The 21,000-nt window shown below is 40.9% G+C and overlaps 1 protein-coding gene across 2 annotated transcripts in view; it reads left to right on the top strand.

Annotated features, from left to right (window-relative positions):
* DYM (dymeclin) overlaps positions 1-21,000 on the top strand; it is a 372,695-nt gene that overhangs the window by 56,688 nt on the left and 295,007 nt on the right. For both annotated transcript variants that reach the window (XM_061130629.1, XM_061130628.1), the window contains exons 4-6: positions 727-820; positions 1,787-1,920; positions 12,758-12,830. In XM_061130629.1, the coding sequence (XP_060986612.1) occupies positions 727-820; positions 1,787-1,920; positions 12,758-12,830 (301 nt within the window). The remainder of the gene's footprint in view (positions 1-726; positions 821-1,786; positions 1,921-12,757; positions 12,831-21,000) is intronic.

The following is a 21,000-nucleotide window of genomic DNA, read 5'->3' as shown; positions in this document are numbered from 1 at the left end:
TTATGAAAGCTAGACAAAACCTGCCCTAACTTAGTTGCCCCTTGGTACTCATCAGTGGAGTTCTCCACCCAGCAGCAGTGGGCATCACCTGGGAGACTGTCACAGGTGCAGAGTCACTCCACACATGCGGAATCAGGATATGAACTTTAATGAGAATGCTGTGTGATTTAAATGCATGTTGAACTTTGAGAAGCACTGTCAACTTCAGTAGTGTAGGGTGGCCGTGGGGTTCTGCACTTCCAGCAGGCTCCCAGGTAAATGCTCTTGCAGCTAGTCCATGAACCACACTTGGATCAGCCAGGTGCTACACATTTTATCATGAGGAGATTATGCAATTACTTGGGTCTGCTCTCAAGCTGTGACAAGAACACATACCCAGTTGATAGACCTGGACTAATTGGACAGTTATTGAGCACTAAACAGATGTGCTTAATGGTGCACTTATTCCCATGTACATCTTTTCTTTATAGTTTTGAGTTCCGAGATGAGATAACTTTTCTCCTACAGTTTCTATCATTTTCATTTGTGAATCATTTTTTGCTGTTTAGAGAAGACCAAGCAGCAGTTTCTCTCATTGCTAATTTCCCCAATTAGATTTGAAATTGACAATAAGCTTGGTCCCTGAGCAACTTCAATTTGACATTTGGTTTTAGAAATGTTATGATATGCCCACTTTGATTTCAGTTCTTAACTTTTAACTTTTTCAAACCTTTTCTTCTCTTGCAGTTGAAAATAATCCTCGAACAGGAAACCTTGGTGCACTAATTAAGGTCTTCCTTTCTAGAACCAAAGAACTAAAACTTTCAGCAGAATGTCAGAAGTAAGCTGGCTGCTCTCTCTATGTTTAATTTATATTTAATAGTATGACAGTTACTCACTTATTGGTAGAAATAGGTTATGGTCTTTTGAAAACTATAAAGGAATTATTCTCATTATTTAGGGGAAAAGTACAAGAGGTTTTAATTAACTGTCCAAGTCATTAGAGTGAGATTATAAATTCTGGAATCTGATTTTAGTTAGCATTTTAGACAGTCTTTAGAAATACATTCTTTAAGAAGATTAATTGTGTAATTATTATTAAAAAAGTTAATTTTTTCCCATTTTCACTGCTGGATATATCTAGTTTAATGACTCAGTGTGAGTATTATTTCATTCTACATTTGTGTCCTTTATTTCTTACATATTAGGTGAACGAAGGTTCAGATTAGACATTATGGTTTTATATTTATATAGTGGAAGGTTCACCTTTTATGCACTTAAGAATTTTTTGAAACTATTTTTGGATAATAGTATCTTAAAAGATTGCTCATTTCCCTGTTTCCAAACAATTTATGTTGAATTCAATTAAAATTGTTCTGAGTCCATGATTATTAATACAAATAGTAGGAATAGAAATACTGTACAACTGGTGATGCCCCATTTAAAATTTGGTTATGTATTTGCATATATTTTCTTCATGTTACTCTATTTTTTATTTTTTCTGTTTTTAGTTTAGATTTGTTTGAATTGCTTGTATATGGGACAACTATAATATTAAGAACAAAGAGCAGTCATGCCTAAAGGAAAAAGTTTTTTTAAATTGACTCACTGTGTAAAATACAGAATAAAGTATGAGGTAAACTGTAGTAGATGTCATTGGTCCAGTGTCATAAATCATGGGTCATGAAGAAAGATATGGACATTGTTCTAATATTACAAGCAAAATGAGAAATCATGGACTAGAAATAAATGGATTGTGCTCATGATTAAACACTGTTTCTTGTGTGATTTGTTCTTTCCTTTCTAGCCACATCTTCATTTGGCAGACACACAATGCTTTATTTATTATTTGCTGTTTGCTGAAAGTGTTCATTTGTGAGATGTCAGAGGAAGAGTTACAACTTCATTTTACTTATGAAGAAAAATCTCCTGGCAGTTACAGTAAGTCTTGCCTTAGATGACGTTCTGGGGGTAGCATGTGTAACATAAAGATAGAATTTGAAAAATAAAAGTATAATTTTGAAAATTCTATTTTTCCTCATAATTTTCATTTTTAAATGACCTAACACCATTCTTCTTTCTTTGCCTATGTTAATTTAAACTAGCTGAGACACATAGTTTTTTTCTTTTTTTTTTTTTTTTTTTAATAAGGGAGCTGGTACGATTGAGACTTTTATTTTGACTTCTATATATATCACAGATATTTCTTTTTTTAGGAAGCAAATGTTAATTTAAATGCCATTACTGGGCTTCCCAGTTGGCATAGTGGTAAAGAAACCTCTTGCCAAGGCAGGAGACACAGGTTTCGTTCCCTGGGTTGGGAAGATCCCCAGGAGGAGGAAATGGCAACCGCTCCAGTATTCCTGCCTGGAGACGCCCAGGGGCAGAGGAACCTTGCGGGCTACAGTCCCTGGAGGAGGGTGGCAAGGAGTCAGGCGTGACCAACTGAGCGAGCATGTGTGCACGCACAGTGGGCCAGTACTTCATTAAGGGAGACAACCAATCAGAAGTACAGATTCTATAAATGTTAAAAGTTACTTTCATGGGACATGACAGTCTCTGAGTCTGGGTATGTTTGGGACTCCTTGATCAGAAATAACAATTTTATTTTATTTTGCTTTTATTCATCATTTATTCTTTCACATCAACCTACATACAAATATTCAATGGCAAGAATATGACAGGACCTCATTAAGGGCACAGTAAAATATAAACAAAAAGATGGAAGCTCAAGCCTTATTTTTTTTAAAGAAGTAAATAATTCTAAGTTATAATAAATGCTACAAAGAAAACACATTTGATATGAAGACAGAAAATAATAGATCAGAAATAACAGGATTTTTCATTCTTCTTGACTACAGTAATCTTTTGTTCTTTGAGAAATAGCATTTTAAAGGATAGTTTTATGATGCCAAAGTATATTGTCTTTTTCTGAAGTTATAGGAAGAGTTTACCATTTTCTCCTGATATTGGTGAGAATTTTTTTTTTCCTCAGTAGTTAGGAGGGCCTATAATTTTCGGGATCAACTGCTGGTGTTTCATTTCTTTGCATTAAAACTTACAGTCTGGAAAATAATGAGATTATTAACAAATGAAATACAAGGAATGCAGTTTCTTAAAATTTATATTTAATTGAAGGATAATAACTCTTCAGTATTGTGTTGGTTTCTACCAAACATCAACATGAATCAGCCATAGGTATACCTATGTCCCCTCCCTCTTGAACCTGCCTCCCACCTTCCTCACTGTCCCGCCTTTCTGGGTGACTGCAGAGCCCTGGTTTGAGTTCCCTGAGTCACAGCAGATCCCCGTGGGCTCTCTGTTTCACATGTGGTAGTGTGTGTTTCCATGGTGATGCTCCTGTCCTCGCTGCTTCCTCCCCACGCCTGTGTCTCTGTCTGTCCTCCGTGTCTCTGTCTGTGTCTCTGTTCTCTGTGTCTGTGTCTCTGTCTGTTTTCTGTGTCTCTGTCTGTCCTCCGTGTCTCTCTCTGTCCTCCGTGTCTCTGTCTGTCCTCTGTGTCTCTGTATCTCTGTCTGTCCTCCGTGTCTCTGTCTGTCCTCCGTGTCTCTTTCAGTTCTCCGTGTCTGTGTCTCTGTCTGTTCTCTGTGTCTCTGTCTGTTCTCTGTGTCTCTGTCTGTGTCTGTGTCTCTGTCTGTTCTCTGAGTCTGTGTCTCTGTCTGTTCTCCATGTCTCTGTCTGTTGTCCGTGCCTCTGTCTGTCCTCTGTGCCTGTGTCTCTCTTTGTTCTCTGAGTCTGTGTCTCTGTCTGTCCTCCATGTCTCTGTCTGTCCTCTGTGTCTGTGTCTGTGTCTCTGTCTGTCCTCCATGTCTCTGTGTCTGTGTCTGTGTCTCTGTCTGTCCTCTGAGTCTGTCTCTGTCTGTCCTCTGTGTCCGTGTCTCTGTCTGTCCTCTGTGTCCGTGTCCCTGTCTGTTCTCTGTGTCTCTGTCTGTTCTCCATGTCTCTGTGTCTGTGTCTCTGTCTGTCCTCCGTGTCTCTGTCTGTGTCCGTGTCTCTGTCTGTCCTCCGTGTCTGTCTCTCTGCTCTGCAAACAGAAGGATGTAGTTTTGCATCTTCCTTTCGTGTTTGCTTCTCTGTTTCTCAAGGCAAAGGCACTTTTGCTTCTGAGTTTCCTGGGTTCATTTTTTCAATGAACCTCTGCCTTCATTGGGCTTGCTTGCCCACATAGGGCTTTATACATTAATATATTTAATTTACTACTTTGATAATCAGCCTTCTATATTTGTTAAATATATATTGGTGTTTAACTGATTAGAGCTTTTAATGGGGATTATGCCTTGCATGTGTTAGTTTTGTTAATGTTAGGCTTTGTCTTTGTGGTCCCAACTGTGCCAGATGTAGTTCTGTTAGTGAATTGCGTTCCTTTCCAGCAAGTTCTGTCAACAATAATGGAGTGAATGTTTACCCCCACTGAGCCTGAGAGCACAGTCCAGCCCGCACCTGCAGACCCTAAACTTTGTTTTGCGTTATGTGAGAAGAATTGGGGAAGTGTTGTGCTTTGTTTAATACAATATCATTTTTATTTTACTGTAAAAGCATTTATTCAGACTTACCATTGAGAAGGTTGATGTGCTTGAGAGATACAGTGCACGTTTTTGGTCACCCTTGCTGTCCCTGTCCTCCCCACTCGCATCCATGCTTGAGAACCATGGTTTCCTACATCCCAAGTGGTTTCATGTAGAGTCAGGGCAGATGGCACTCCTCAGTCATGGCCACTTTATCAAGATGGTTGTCCCACTGAAGGAGCCATCTGTGAGGGCTGGTCGTTGATGGTTCTGTGTGTTGACAGACTGTCCTCTTCCTTTATTTGGTTAGCAATTCAGGATTTTACAGTGCTCTTTTGTTCTTTTAATTTGCAGCTGAGCTGCTGTTTGTCCACCAGTGTAAGTCCAGTGGACATCTTCTTAAGGTTAAAGACTTGCTGTTTTTGGCATATGTAAAATTATTTTCATCTTAGCTTTAGGTTGTTCGTTTGAGACTCCTTATCACTAGTGTAAGTCTTAGTGACATTGATATTTTCTGTCAGTGTCTTTTTACAGTTTATAAAGGTGTGATAAAATTAAATGATTGCACAGATACGACTGAATGGAAAAAAATGGAGCCTCACTGTACGGTAGCTGAAAACATTCATTGATTAGCCAGTGTATGAATATTTGACTTAGTTGTGTGAAAGACTGTTCAAGAATAGATAAATAGACAATGGTAAGGAGTCTTTAAAGGTTAAATTGACAAAAGTAGAGGACTGTCTGCAAACAACTGAGGCTTTTTAGGATTGTTGGGTTATTACAGCTTACTGAATTTTTTTGTTTATCCCAATTCACTGTAATATTGCCGTGATCAGATGGATATTGCTGCCATAATCAGTGAAGCTGTCTTTATGAGGGTAAAGTGACTCTCAGTATGCACTCAGTTTATAATTGAAATATGTGAGGATTTCATATTTGAACACTTTCCTGTGGGCTCTGTGTGATGTGGTAGTGGATTGTTTGCTGGAGGGAATTTGTATCATTATGCAAAGATAGGTCTTTCCATGATTCCACGCTTTCAGGAACAGTTAAAGGGACAGAACCAGCCCTTGGCAACACTGAAGTGCTGCAGAATTGTCTGCGTTCTCCCTTTGCTTTCAGTGCAGGTTTGCTTTCCTCAGTGTTGGTGTTGTGTGCTGTTCTTGCTGACTCAATAACTGATATTTTACATTTTGTGTGCATAAAGCCAATATTTTAAGTCCTTAGGGACCAAAATCTGTTGCTGGTTTCGTTAAGCACTGACGGTGGCTTGTTTCCTTAAGTCTTTGATAATGCTGACTGTGAGCTTCTATTTGTTTGATCTTAATCTAAGGCCCCAAGTAAGGGACCCGGGGACTGCAGCATCAACCACTTTCATCTCCTTTAGCAGTTTTTGGTTTAGTGGGGCTGTCAAGCTCAGTGTCCCAGTGGCCAGGCTGAAGGCTTAGGTCTCCCAGTAGCTGGCTGCATCCTCAGGGACACCCTGTCCTTAAGAGTTTGCTTCTTGCTCAGTGTTTTACCTCAGATTCAAGCCACAGAGTGTTCGCTTGTGGTTATTCATTTTGGTTATGGTGCTGGGGTCCTTGGGGGGTGTCCTTTACTTTCTGGAAGCCCATTAGTGCACTGAAGAGTTTATTTTAGCCAAGAACTCATTATTTTTGTACAGGAGGGCTCTTTGGAGTAACTACTCCACAGTACTGCTGCCAGTGGAAGGCAATTATAGTTACGAAGGTTAAAACATTTTTCAAATGAGGGAAGATACCTTTGGATATTGCGAGACTGAAGATGGAAGCAGAAAGGAGGCAGCCTTGGTGGGGAGCGCTGGCAGAGCGAGGGCCATGGGCTTGAGGAGCCTGAGAGCCAGCTAGCACAGCGCTGTGCAGGTTTGAAGAGAGACTTGTCAAGTCCAGGCGAAAGGCTTGCTTGACTACGTTTTGTTGGCACAGAGTAGTTCAACATATATATGTTTTTATAATTTTTTCATTGACTATCTTTTATTGGCATCTAATTGCTTTACAGTATTGTGTTTCTGCTGTACAGCAAAGTGAATCAGCTCTATGTGTACTATGTCCCCTCTCTCTTGAGCCTTCCTCCCCTCCCCTGTGTTTATTTTTTAAAATTACTTATTTTGTAGGACTTGCTCTCAAGCATAGTGGATTAAATATACATGATCATCTTGCTTTCTCCTGAAACCCCCAGAAAATGTCAGTAAAGGGATTTTGAACAAGTTATGAATTTATTAGGTTAAAGAGAAAGAGGGGAAATAGTGTTGATCACAGTTTGCAAGTTGGAAAACTGAGTGATGCTGAGCTAAACTGACCACTGGAAGCTGGGAGCTAAATGCCCTCAGGGTTGGAGAATTCCAGAAACAAGCCAGTTCTTGCCACAGAACTCTGGAGAGGTTTAGGAATTGGAAGTGCCAGGTCTCTCCAAAGGCAGACAACCAGGGGCATTGACTGGAAGGTCTCTACTCTTGTGACACGCATCATGGGACCACCCCTTTCCCAGTTTAATACTGAAATCTGTTCTCTATAGAGGCTGGACCAGTGGGTCCTCCCTGTATGAGTTCTCGGGCACGGTGGAGGCAGTGGTGTAGGGAGAACAGGACTGAGAGGAGAGGCTACACGTGAAAGAGTAAGGCGTTTTGACTTGACTTCTAGAATGCTGACATTGGGGTTTTACCCACTCCACTGCCTTTCCTGCCATAAGTGGATACTCTTCTGAATAAATGAACCAAAAAACAGGGAAAGACTCAGAGAAACTGACATTTGGGTGCCCTTCTGTGAAGCATCTCAGAGCCCTCCTCTGGCAACCCCCGCGTGGCAGGCTGTGCCTCCGCACCTGGAGCTTCTGTCAGCGTGTGCCTCCCCCCGGCAGGTAAATGGAAGCCAAGGATCCCATACAGGTGAGAAAACTTATGATTGGTGAGAGACCAAAACAAACAAGAAAAAATTATATGAGATGGAAATTTACGGAAAAAAAAAATCTGTAATCACACCTCTGGAAACACAACCACTTTCCTTCACATTCACGTCTGGCTTGAAACTTTTTTGAAACTCTTTGGAATTACCTTCCAAATCTGAGGTGTGTTTGGAGGTGCTTAGGCTCGCATGACAGCAGGCTTTACTGCTCTTCTCTGCCTGCTCTGGTCCCTCACTCCTGGGGTGGCTAAACCAGAAATTGTGTTGGGGGCACACAGTTGTGTTGAGGGATTTTTATTTTATTTTTGTCTTAACATAAAACTTCATAGTTTAATCTCATTAGTTATGGATAAATAATGCAAAAAGCCCCCCACGATAGTTGAAAAATGTGACTCAGAGAAAAAAGAAAGTGTAGATTTAGCACAGATTTATTCTTTTAAAATATTCAGCTTATAAGATTTATAATATGACTTTGCAGAAAAATAAAGTGTCTCTAGGAACTCTTGACTTGTTTTTGGTCATATAATAGGTGAGAGTGTGATTCATCATATTTCTTTCTCTCCCCTTCTTTTATATAATCAGTGAAATAGAATGAATTAAATTTTACTAACAGCACATTTTATGATGAGATCTCATAGACTGTATTATCCTTGAGGGTAAACAGAAGCATTTCTGTTTGACCACAGTAATAGCAGTCAACCAGAATTATTACAGATTTTGTTGGAATGGGTAGGACACAGGTTTATAAATATTGTAATGCATGGAAATGTAGACCAGTTTTATTTTTAGAGAAGAGTGAATCCATTTGCTTTTCCTTAATTGATTTATGGAGGTATGTTTGATTTTGCTAATTAGAAGCTTAAGTATGATTTTTAATACTTTAGGATAATGCCAGTATTAGCTTTACCACTAAAATAGACAGTAACCTAGACCCTCAGAAAAACCATGGTTTATTATGAGTTTATAGTAAGTATAATCTAGCTATGTGTCTTCTTTTTAACAGAGTCTTTTGCTCTGAACTTTCAAGTCCTCTTTGGAGTGTGGCTCTGTTAATTCTGAAGTTTTAAGTGCCTGTATTAGCACAGTATTGGGCAGCATTGGGAAATGGACAGTTTGACTGCTTTTAATTAATTGATTAAATTTATTTACTTTTGGCTGTGCTGAGTCTTCATTGCTGTGTGGGCTTTTCCCTAGTTGCGGAGGGTGGGGCTCCTCTTTAGTTGGCGTGCAGAGGCTTCTCACCGCAGTGGCTTCACTTGTTGTGGAGCGCGGGCTCTGGGGCACATGGCTTCAGTCGTTGTGGCACGTGGGCTCAGTTAGTTGTGGCTCACCGACTCTAGAGCACAGGCTTAGTAGCTGCGGTGTACAGGCTTATTAGTTGCCCCGTGACATGTGGGATCTTCTTGGATCAGGAATTGAATCCGTGTCTCCTGCATTGGCAGGCAGATTCTTTACCACTGAGTCACCAGGGAAGCCCTAGCTTGACTTTGTGAATGTAAAGAAAACAACAGCCATTTGCTCTCTGTCTTTTAACATTCCTTTTAGTAATGACGTGTAACCTGATTTAAGTGACCCATATGTTTCTTTTTTCTGGCTGCTGCTTAGTTTTCCGTCAGTGCTGTTTTTTCCCCTTCCTTGAGTAAGTGCTGTAAAAAATTTTCTTTTCTCCCTTTCTTCCATACCTGCCATGCCTCTGACTCTGATGGGAGGCATTTTATCATGACAATGTTTTATTATCTCTGATTCTCTCCCTAAGGTCAAAATGAGAGTTGAGTCTTCTCTGTGATACTGAATGGGTGCCAAATGGAAAGCATTAACAGGGAGCAACCGCTGCTTAGTTTCAGGTGTAGATTATTAGAGCTGTGAAGTGAAGTGAAAGTCTCTCAGTCATGTTCGACTCTTTGCGACCCCATGGATTATACAGTCCATGAAATTTTCCTGACCAGAATACTGGAGTGGGTAGCCGTTCCCTTCTTCAAGGGATCTTCCCAACCCAGGGATAGAACCTAGGTCTCCCACATTGCAGGAGGGTTCTTTACCAGCTGAGCCCCAAGAGAAGCCCCTTAGAGCTGTGAGTGACCCGAAAGCTTGTCTTTCTCTATCTTTGCTTTCTCATGTTTGTGCCTCCCTCTGCTGAAAGATCCTAGGGACTACTGAAGCGGAGTTTGGGCTTGAAAGTGGGAGAACCTCAAGGATGGGGTGAGGTTTCAGTGACCTTGTTCTGCAAGATATTCTTAATAAAAGATTGTAATTTATTCATTGTTTGAGATATTTAAGTCAAGGACTTGAGTATGTATGGATGGCTCTGTAGGATATCACCTTGATGTGTAAAATAATCTGTGGTATTTCCAGTCTCTTCCTTAACGTGGCTCAGAATACTCACCAGGGATTTGTAGGGTCTTCAGTGACACTTGGATTGGTTGACTGGATTTTTTTTCTAGCTTTGTATAGAAACGGGTCTTTAAAAGTAATTTGTAAATTCCACACCCACCCTCCCTTTGGAAGTCTGAATTTAGGTTAAATCTGAACTCTGCCACTTACTGTAGGTAAATAGCCTCTCTGAGCCTTAATCTGTGAAATGATGATGATACCTACTCCTTAAGAATGATTGTTAGGATTAATGTGGGCTAGAGATAATGGAATGTTTATGATTTAAAGTATTAAAATATTTGGCTGGAGCTATAGAGGCAATTTAAAACTTTTAAGAGATTAAAAAAAGCACACACACAACTCTGGTTTGTAAAACTTCACAACATAGTAAACACATTCAAATCTCTGCAAAGTCCTTTACTCAAAGAACATCAGTTTACTTTGTCATGGACCTGCAAATTTCAAGGACTTCTAAGATTCTCTTTCCTGTAAGAAATGCATGAATGTGTTACTGTAATTTTTGGCAGGTGAGTTTTATATTTACTTGTTTTTAATTGAAACTAAGGAAGATATTTTGCCTCATATGGAAGCTGAGTGATAAATGATGCGTGGAAACTAAGGCAGTATGAGTGACTTGCTTAATGTAAAGCCTGATAAGCAGTCAAATCTTAGCATTCTTGACTTGCCTTGCAGTTGTTTGCTTCTAGAGTAACCCCAGAAATGAGAATATAGTATTATGCAAGAATGTTTTTGTTTTAGTAAATGGAAATTGTCAGAGATTTCACTTGAAATTTGCTTATTCTTATCTTTAGTTTTGTTAGAACTTTGACCTTGAAATGCTATGTTTTACTTGTATGAGATGGATTTATCAACATTATTTTCATTAGGATTACATTGATAACGAAGCTGTGAATGTACTCCTTAGTTAACTGGCTGTAAACTTGACTGAAGTCATGATTTGGATGGCACATGGAACCAAAGAGAGGTCTTTGTCACCATTTTAAGATTTGAAATTTAGATGTGTTTACACCCCTGGAGGGAAAAAAAATCCAATTAGGTGCCATCTGTGGGTCCTGAGCACTTATTCCCTCACCTCTGTAATTAAAAAACTTGTGCAGGCTGCTTGGCTAAAGCAGGGGTAAACTGGTCAACTTACTTAGTCTAAAATGTTCTTTAGGAAATCAGTGATTCTAAACGTTTCTGGGTCTGGGTCACCACATTCTCTACGGTAAGGCATGGAATGACAGTTCAGCAAATACATACTGAGTATATATTATTAATACATGCCAACAAACCACTTGTTGGAATAGGTTGTTAACTCACATGGGTCATGTTGGACAGCTCTGGATTTGAGAAAGATTGAGTTGGCTCTTCTCCTGACTTTCCTTCACTTGTTGAGCTAAGTGGTAGTAACCTACTGCTTCTAGAGTGAGACTTAATGTGGTTATTGAACTTGAGTCTTGCTGTGTATTCTTTTTAGCATTGATTGATGTTTTCAGTATGATTTAATGTTCTCTTCAAGCTTTGCACTGACCTCTCAGAGGGCTGCTGTGCCAGTTACTTCTATTTATTGCAAGGCAGGAAGGAATTTCTTCAAACTGAATACCAGGTGATGTGGTCTAGAAAAAAGAATTGCTAAACTTCTCTTTGAGATGCCAAGTGCTTTGATGTTTTAGAAGCAATTGCTAAATTTGGACTTGGACACCTGTGTTTAGTTCAGTGAACATGTATTGAGTGTACATTATGTGCCAAACTCTTTGTCTGTCTTTTTCTCATAAGAGGGTCAAGCCCAGTGCATGTATGTGTGCTTGCAAAGTCGCTTCAGTCATGTCCAACTCTTTGCGACCCTTTGGACTGTAGCCCACCAGCCAAGCTTTTTAGTCCATGGGATTCTCCAGGAATACTGGAGTGGGTTGCCATGCCCTCCTCCAGGGGATCTTCCCGACCCAGGGATTGAACCCTTGTCTCTGGCATCTGCCTGCACTGACAGGCAGGTTCTTTACCACCTGGGAAGCCCCAAAGTCCAATAGGGGCATGCATTAATTGTAGGCAGAAGCTCTGGGATAATGTAGCCAACATTTATATTAACAGACAGATGCACAAGGCATAGATGCCGTGTAGATGATTGTTTTTATTTAGGGTGAGCAAGAGAGTTGGGTGTGTGCCAGTGTTGAAGGGTATTCTGAGGAAGTGGATACTGCGAGTGAATTTTAAAAGTAGTGGGTTAGAAAGAAGTCATAGGAACTGAGGGAAGACAGAGTTTCGTAGATATCGGCGTCAGTAGCACCTCCAAAGCTGGGAGCCACATGTGATCCTGATTGGCTTCGTAAGTTAGAAAGTCACTTTGGTTTGAGAAGTTTGGGACATAGGAGCATTTCTGTTGGAACAGTAGTTTGCAACCAACCTTTGCTGCTTACTTTGTGACTTGGGAAAGCCATTTTGACTTTGGTTCTTTGTAAAGAGGTGTTTAGACTCTCAGTGGGTTCCAGTCGTAATCACTGGGGCTCCATGAGTTCAGAGAAGGCACTTCTGGGTCTGCAGGGAGATCAAGGGTAAGGTCAGATTTTCATTGGGGGAAGGAGTGCGGGTACTCTATTTCTGATTTAAACAGCTGGAGCAGCTTGAGTTTTTATCTATTTTATATATTTTGACTTCAGTATAAATTTTATTTGAAAAGACATAGTACAGTATAAGAAATTTGAAAACCACTGGTCTATGGAAGTCATAGTTGCCTTCAGACATTAAAAGCAATATAATTAATTGCTGGTGTTCAAAATTCCTCTACTAGATGAAGATTATAATAGATGTTAACTTGCTCAGTGTATAGATTTTATTCAGAGGGCAGCTTAGTATCTGAGTTTCTGTAATAATGATTATTCTCATTAGAAATGAAAACTGAACTTCCAAACAACTGAATTCTACTTTATACTTTGTTAAAAAAATTTTTTTATGTGTCTCACCAGGTTCTGACTCAGAAGATCTTTTGGAAGAATTGCTCTGCTGTTTGATGCAGTTAATCACTGATATTCCACTCTTGTAAGTTCTGGCTAAGCCAGGATTACTTTTCTCTTCTTAGTGTGTTGAACATGCTAATTGATCGTGTTGAAGAGTTTGTGGGTGTGGCATAGTACTTTCATGTATCGCTTTTATGTATGCCTCCGTGTACATCCATGGGCTTCTCGTTGTCTTGTGTGATAATAGTTAGACTTTGATGACCTGTCATCAACACAAGAATTTTATGTTGTTGAGGGGAAGATAAATTCCTTAGCAACATGAAGCATATGATAAGCACAGAATTAATCTGTGTAAACCAGGGTTTGGGAGAAAAGCAGTTTGAATCTGATACATACATGGTAGATATAACTACCTGTCCACCTATTATTTATTCTTCCCTTCTTCCTTGCTTCTGGATTTTATATTTGGCTTCTTTTGGAGAGGTTGGATTTCTATTTCTAGCTTCTCTTGAAGCTGGATGTGGTCAGTGAGATGTAGGGGGACGTCCTCCAGTGAAACTTACAGGCAGAGCTCTTTACAAGGACCTGACTCACCTGAGAGGCATATATATATTTTTATCTGTGAGAGCCCACTGTCCTGTTCTCCAGAGTGTGGGCAAGGTCTCCTTAGAGTTGTGTTGGACATCTTGGCATGAACTAAGAGAATCACAGCAATTTCTGCTTTGATGGCATTGAGCTGCTGAACCAAAGTAATCAACCACTACCCCTCTCCCGCCCCCACTCCTGGAGTTCTCATGTAAGAAAAATAGACCTTGTTTGCACTGTTATAACTAGATTTCTGTTACTACAGCTGAATGCAGTTCCTGTATAATTCAAAATGTTTGTTACTTTTAAAGCAGTTATTCTCAACCTTATTTGTCTCTCAGAGGAGCCTTTTTAGAATTTTTTTTTCTTTCCTGACCCAGAGGGATCAGGATGGGGAACACATGTAAATCCATGGCTGATTCATGTCAATGTATGGCAAAAATTGTAAAGTAATTAGCCACTACAATATTGTAAAGTAATTAGCCTCCAACTAATAAAAATAAATGAAAAAAAAAAAGAAAAGGATTCTTTTTCCTAATTGCCTCTCCAGAGTCCTAATGAAATTTGAATACTCCAGATACACTGAATATGTTTATATGCTGTGACTTTTTGGAAGGCCATACATCAGTATAATATCTATGAAGTTTTTCACCCCTGAAAGAACCAGTTTTCCCCACTGGAGGGTGATCTCTTACACCCACTATTCAGAATGCAAGTTTTATCATTTAAAATATTTTTTTTATTTTTGGCCACACCACACGGCAGGTGGGATCTTAGTTTCCTGACCAGGGATCTAACGAATGCCGCTTGCAGTGGAAGTGCAATGTCCTAGCCACTGGACAAACGGGGAATTCCCGAGATTGCACATTTTAGAGGAGTTATTGTTTGAAATAAAAAAAATAGGTTTTAAGATTTATCGTCACAAAATCTCAGTCTGTTTGTAGATGTTGTTGGAAATATGCCCCTTGCCTGTGGCCCAAAAGGAAAGCTGGGCATCTGTGGGGAAACAGGCCTCTGTTGTGCACGCGTGCAGCACCCAGAGTTGTGCTGTGAGAGTCGCTCCGTTGTGCCCGACGCTCTGTGACCCCGTGGGCTGCACAGTCGGTGGAACGCTCCAGGCCAGGGTGCTGGAGTGCGCAGCCTTTCCCTTCTCCAGGGGATCTTCCCGTCCAAGGGATGGAACCCGCGTCTCCTGCATTGCAGGTGGATTCTTTACCACCTGAGCCACAAGAGAAACCCTTGTAGTATAGGTTTATTGTATTATAGGAAGAATTGTATTATAAGCTTAGAAACGAGAACCACCAAACCCTGTTGCGACCTGGTCTGGTCACGTGCAGCCTGGAAGGTAGGGCTGAGACAGCTGAGGAATCACTGATAGGGAAAGGGCATGGAGAAAGTGTCCCAGGTAGTGGAACTCTTATGACAGACACAGTTCTTTACATGCCTGGTATCCTTTCTCACCTTCTTCTCCAATATTGTTGGGGGATGTGTGTGCCCAGCTTAGTTATAGGCTCTTTGGGAACTAAATGTGGCTCCATGACAGTTTGGGCCAGTTACATGTAAGCGGAAGTCAGGAGCTTGCAGAGCATGTATCTTCAGCTCATTGCCCTTGGCCCTTCTCTTCCTACCTGGATGTGGAGGCAGTGCTCCGACCTTGAATCTAGGATGATGGGTGCCACACACAAAGAACAGTGTCCCAGGAGCGTGGGGTGTTGATAATGTTATGAAAAGATTACACCAGCCCTCGATGGCTTATCTTTGGTTTTCTTCTTGTGTTAAAAGAGCAAACAGTTCCTTCGGTTAAGCCACTGTAGTTAGCTTTCTGTTACATACGGTCAGATGTGGGAGGGGGAACACACACATTGCTTGTTGTCATTGTTTAGTTGCTAAGTTGTGTCTGATTCTTTAGCGACTCCATGACTGTAGCCTGCCAGGCTCCCCTGTCCATGGGGTTTCCCAGGCAAGAATGCTGGAGTGGGTTGTCATTTCCTTCCCCAAGACTCTTCCCGACCCAGGGATGGAACCCGCGTCTCCTGCGTTGGCAGGCAGATTGTTTACATGTAGCCACCAGGGAAGCCCTGTGTGTTGCCTACTATTTGTTTATCATGGTATGTGTGAGGCTTCTTGTGTTCCTGATGTTAATTTTAAAAACAGCGCCACCTGTATTACATTTGTTATTACCAAGTACCAGCAATTTCATATATATCCTAGATAAGTACATTGTTTTTGTTACTGTTGTTGATAAAATGTTGTGGTAAAGTTAAGGGGGATGGAAATGATAAATCCCCTTAGGTAGTAAATAAGCCGTGAATACCATGTCGAGACCAGCCACTTAAACACTTGGAGAGCAAGTAGACAGTGTTGTAATATATCAAACATTTCAGTGTTTTAATGTGTTTATACTTTTTAAATGAACTGAAAATGCACAGACAACCAGATGTCTTGTATTATGTACACTCAGCTTTAACCAGCTGCTGAAACAATTTCTTATGATTTAATGTTCTTGGAACTCCATCCTACAAGAAGGTTTGTCTTGGTAACAGTTTCCATGTGAAACCAAACCCCTCTTCAAATGTTTCATCTACTATAACCATAGTGCAGTGTTAATCAGCTTATAATTTAAGGAGGAATATTAGCCTATGAAAACTGGCGATGCTCTGACACACCTGACTGTCATCTGTCTTGCTATAAACATTGACGTTTAATGTGCTGCCTTAGTGGGTAAATAGCAAGAGGTATCTAATTTTAATGACCTTCATGGGTAATTCAAAACTTCTCTACCTTAAACATTTGAGACTCTGAAATCATTCTGTTAATATTGAAGGTAAGTGATTACCAAGAACTTAAAGTGATTACAAGAATTTAGAAATCTGTAAATTTTAACTGATTCTTCATAATTAGGAGAACAGGATCAACTATGGTAAACTCCTAGAATTTCTAAGAATTCATCTGTAATGAAAATTTACTTTTAAGCAGTAAGTGGATTCTGCTTCTCAGTTTGGATTTGTTGATAAAATATTAATTCTATGAGGTGTTAATCTTCAGTGTCAGATTAAAATTGCACACCTTCTGGGAATCCTTCCTTATTAACTCCATACCTCTCAGCTTTTATATGTGTATTTAAAAGAAAGATTAAGTCAGGCACAGTCTTGTGACTTGACATTTTTCAGTGTGTATTGGGTTGATCCACTAGAATTAAAGTGTCTTTCAAAAGTAAAACTTTGTCTTTTTAACTGTTATACCTTCTTGATCTCAAGGAGTTGAATGGGAGAGGAATAAGGTATGACAAAGGTATGTCTCTTAAGGCACTAATGGAGAGTGAAATGGAACATGGTTGGCAGGCTGGAGTTGAAAGCACTACACTTAGAATTTGGGACACTGGTTAGGTTCTTCCAGTTTTGCCATTGAGGTTGAATGGAGACTCTATGACTGTACCCAGTGATGGAGTTTAGATGGGGCCCTAGCCGCATAAGCAGTAATGTTGGATGGGCATAGTACTTGATGTTTTGAGGACTGCTTAGGATGCTTTTCTTATTATGAAATAGAGTTTATTTTGAGAGCTTGAGCAGGGTTTCTTTCCTTGTCTGTTTGTTGCTGTTTCTGTCAAAGCTCTCACTCTCAGCTGTTTACAGCGAGGCTGTTGTTGAGAGCAGTCTCTGCTCCTTGCCTCTGTGCCACACTCTGGACAGTTCCTGGGAGTCTGCTTAGAGCGGGCCTTGCTGTGAGCTCTGGCCCCTTCCTCTGAGATCCGTTTATGTATCTTCTCCTTTATTAACCTGTGAATTCAAAGAGGAGGAAGGACCAGGGCTCCTAATTCTCAGCCTAGCCCTAATGGGCAGATATTTTAATTCTGTAATCTAAGAAACTTTATCTAGATTTGTCGTAAGTTATATATTGATAAAGATGTGATATTCATAATGGATTGCCTTCACTGCCTTTTCTGGGGGACTGTGTGTGTGTGTGTGTGTGTGTGTTGAGACAGTCTGCTGCTCGAGTGCAGAGGTACCTGGTGTCATCTACTGGCCTTGTCCATGTTACTCATTCTGCTTCAGTCATGCTGGTGTTCTTGCTGATTTGGAACTTGCCAACCCACTCCTGTCTTTAAGGCCTCTGACCTTCCTTCTCCTGCCTTGAATATCTTCGCTCAGACATCTGCATGGCTCATGTCCTGTCCTCCTTCAAGCTTCCTTCCTTCTGCTCAAGGTTCGGCTTCTTGGAAACAGTTGCTTTGCCTACCGTAAAATAGCACCCCTTCATAGTCTGTCCTTTCATCATGCTTTATTTTTTTGTCCTAATGCTTATCACTACTTTTCATATTATTATTTCATGTTATTTTATTTCTCAAATAAAATTAGAATGAAAGCAACGTGAAAACAAGGGCTCTTCCTGTGCCAGCACTTTGTTTTGCTCACTTCTGTCCCCTTAGTATTGAGGTTAGCCTGGCATGTAGAGGACTCAAAAAATATTTGTTGAATGAGTAAGTCCCTGGGGGCACAGCCTATTCAGTGTGCTTAAATATTTTGTTTGCTGCTCATCATGTGGTCTATATGGAAACAAGGTAGTGTGCTAAGGAATAGTCCATTGCAGATAGAGTGGCTCAGAGCCCCTTGCAGTTGGTGAAAAAAGTGAAAGTGTTTGTCACTCAGTCATGTCTGACTCTGGTACATTGTATTACAAACACTAGGTGTCTTATAGATATTAGCAGTTTGGAGGGGCAGCCAGAAACTGAAACTCTGAGAAATCACATTTCACAACATTTAAGGAAATGGTAGATTGTTGTTGTTCAGTTGCTAGTCATGTCCGACTCTTTGTGACCCCATGGACTGCAGCATTCCTGGCCTCCCTGTCCTTCACTGTCTCCCGGAGTTTGCTCAGACTCATGTCCATTGAGTCAGTGATGCCATCCAACCATCTCATCCTCTGTTGCCCCCTTCTCCTCTTGCCCTCAATCTTTCCCAGCATCAAGGTCTTTTCTAATGAGTCAGCTCTTTGCATCAGGTGGCCAAAGTATTGGAGCTCAGATAATTAGTTCTAAATGCTGACTAGTCTGGGGCCATTTAGTTTAGGGAAAATCAACATTATATCTCAGTAGTCCTTAGATTCTTAGAAGGCAATGGCACCCCACTCCAGTACTCTTGCCTGGAAAATCCTATGGGCGGAGTAGCCTGGTAGGCTGCAGTCCATGGGGTCGTGAAGAGTTGGACACGACTGAGCAACTTCACTTTCACTTTTCACTTTTATGCATTGGAGAAGGAAATGGCAACCCACTCTAGTGTTCTTGCCTGGAGAATCCCAGGGACAGGGGAGCCTGGTGGGCTGCCGTCTGTGGGGTCACACAGAGTTGGACACGACTGAAGTGACTTAGCAGCAGCAGCAGCAGCAGCAGCATTCCTTAGATTATCCCTTCACAATGTAATACTTCCTTTTTCATTAAGTTAATCTGCAAAATATATATATATTATGAATACACTTTGCTATGTGTATTTACTGTGTTAGGCCCTGGGCAAAGAAAGACATGACTTTGGAAGAGCTTAGAGATGGATGGATGCATAGAAAGCCCACTGAGAGGAACAGCTGATACACGCTGCAGTCATTTGGAGCTGTAGTGATGAGCTGCGGCCAGACCTTCAAGGAGGCAGAGAGGAGCTGCATAGGGACCTCTTGGGTATATATCGTGTGTTTGGGGAATACAAGTGGATTCATTGGATTAGAGCAGAGGGTTTGTGGGAAACTAGGGCTAGAGAAGCTATGTTGTTTGATGAAGTAAAGACTTGCATGTTAGAAGGGCTAACTGTCGATTATATTTAAGGTTCTCTTTATTAGAATGTATAAGAACATAATACATATATTTTAGAGATAATTTCTCTCTTACCCATTTTGGATGTATTTGGGGAGGAATGGAACTGTTAAGAATCTTATTTATAAAATTAACGTTGCTGGATTTATGAAGTATAATAAAATGATATAAAATACATATTTATTTGACTCACAGGTGTTGGTATTGGCCTAGATGTCATACTTTGTAAAATTTGAATGTTGAAAACTTTTGGTGCTAATGATGAATAGGTGGTTCAAGAACCTGAAGAACTGTAAACAGTTTCTTTATGAAGTCTGCAAGTCTTTGAGAGTGAAGCAACTGGAGACTCCGTGTTGGCAGTGAAGGGCCCAACTGTTGGGAAAATGTCTTTCTGTAGCCCTGCATGTTGATACCCAAACTCGTGTCAAATCCAGCCTCAACAGAGTGGGTGGCTAAAAGAAGTCAGCATTTAAATTTTAGGTGCTGTAAATACCTAGTGTAGATTTCTGGTTGGATTAGGTATTCAAGGCATTATAAGCACTGAATGAAAGATAATGGCATTTTCAAATACCAGTAAGACATAACCAAGTTCACAGTAGCTTATTAGTTTAAACTTGATTTTTGGTGCTTCTGGCGCGGGGGTGGGGGGGGAGTGCGGGGGGGGCGGGGGGAACGCAAATCCTAGTTAAAAAAATTTAACATGTAAGTCTTTACTGGGCTTACTGAAGAAATCTGACTGAGCTATATCCAGTACCACAAATGTTAATATTACAAGACATGTGCTCATATTGTTCATAATCACATAATTGACTATTGCCAAGGCATGTAAGAGACATTTTATAGTAGGAAAAAACACCATTAATTCTAAATCCAGAAACTAGTGTTTGAATCTTAGCTTTACCACTCATCAGCAGTGTCACTTCAGTTTTCTCATTTTAAAATTGAAGTTCATAGATCATAGACTGTCACTTGGAAGAGACATTTAAAGGCATCTAGTTCACTTTAGGAGAAGGCAGGAGCCTGGTGGGCTGCAGTCCATGGGGTCGCTAACAGTCAGACACAACTGAGCAACTTCATTTTCACTTTTCACTTTCATGCACTGGAGAAGGAAATGGCAACCCACTCCAGTGTTCTTGCCTGGAGAATCCCAGGGATGGGGGAGCCTGGTGGGCTGCCATCTGTGGGGTCACACAGAGTCGGACACGACTGAAGCCACTTAGCAGCAGCAGCAGCAGTTCAGTTTAATATTTTAGATGTGGAGACTGAAGTGCATCAGTTTGGAGATCAGCTCATGTAGCCATTGAGGGACAAGCCCAACAAGCCGATAGTTTAGTACACCACGACCTTGGCTGCCTAGAGGGACCGGCAGCTGGGAGGGAGCATCTCATCCTGGGATGAGGTCTGTCGAGGGCTCTCACTGCCAAGGATCTGTTGCTTAGTATTGTGTTGAAGACCAGAGTAAAACACTCGAAAATGCTTTTGTAAATTTTAAAATGCTTCATGATTATATAAAAATGTATTGCAGGACTTCCCTGGGGGTCCAGTGGTTAAGAATCCACCTTGTTATCCAGGGGATGTGGGTCCCATCCCTGGTCAGGGAACTGAGACGCCACACTCCTGCGGAGTACCTAGGCCCACAGGCCACAACTTCTGAAGCCGGGGCGCTCCGGAGCCTGCACACCACAGCTGCTGAGCCTGAACACCACAAGTAGAAAGTCTGTGTGCAACAACGAAGGCTCCTGCATGATGCAACAGAGATCCCACATGCCGCAACTAAAACTGACATAGGCCTCCCCCACCGCCAGAGTGTATTGCTTTACACATAGTAGGGCTTCCTTGATGGCTCAGATGGTAAAGAATCTGCCTGCAA

The sequence above is a fragment of the Dama dama genome, chromosome 27 (genome assembly GCF_033118175.1).
Source record: "Dama dama isolate Ldn47 chromosome 27, ASM3311817v1, whole genome shotgun sequence".
Lineage (NCBI taxonomy): Eukaryota > Metazoa > Chordata > Mammalia > Artiodactyla > Cervidae > Dama > Dama dama.
This window is presented reverse-complemented; position numbering and strand designations above follow the sequence as displayed.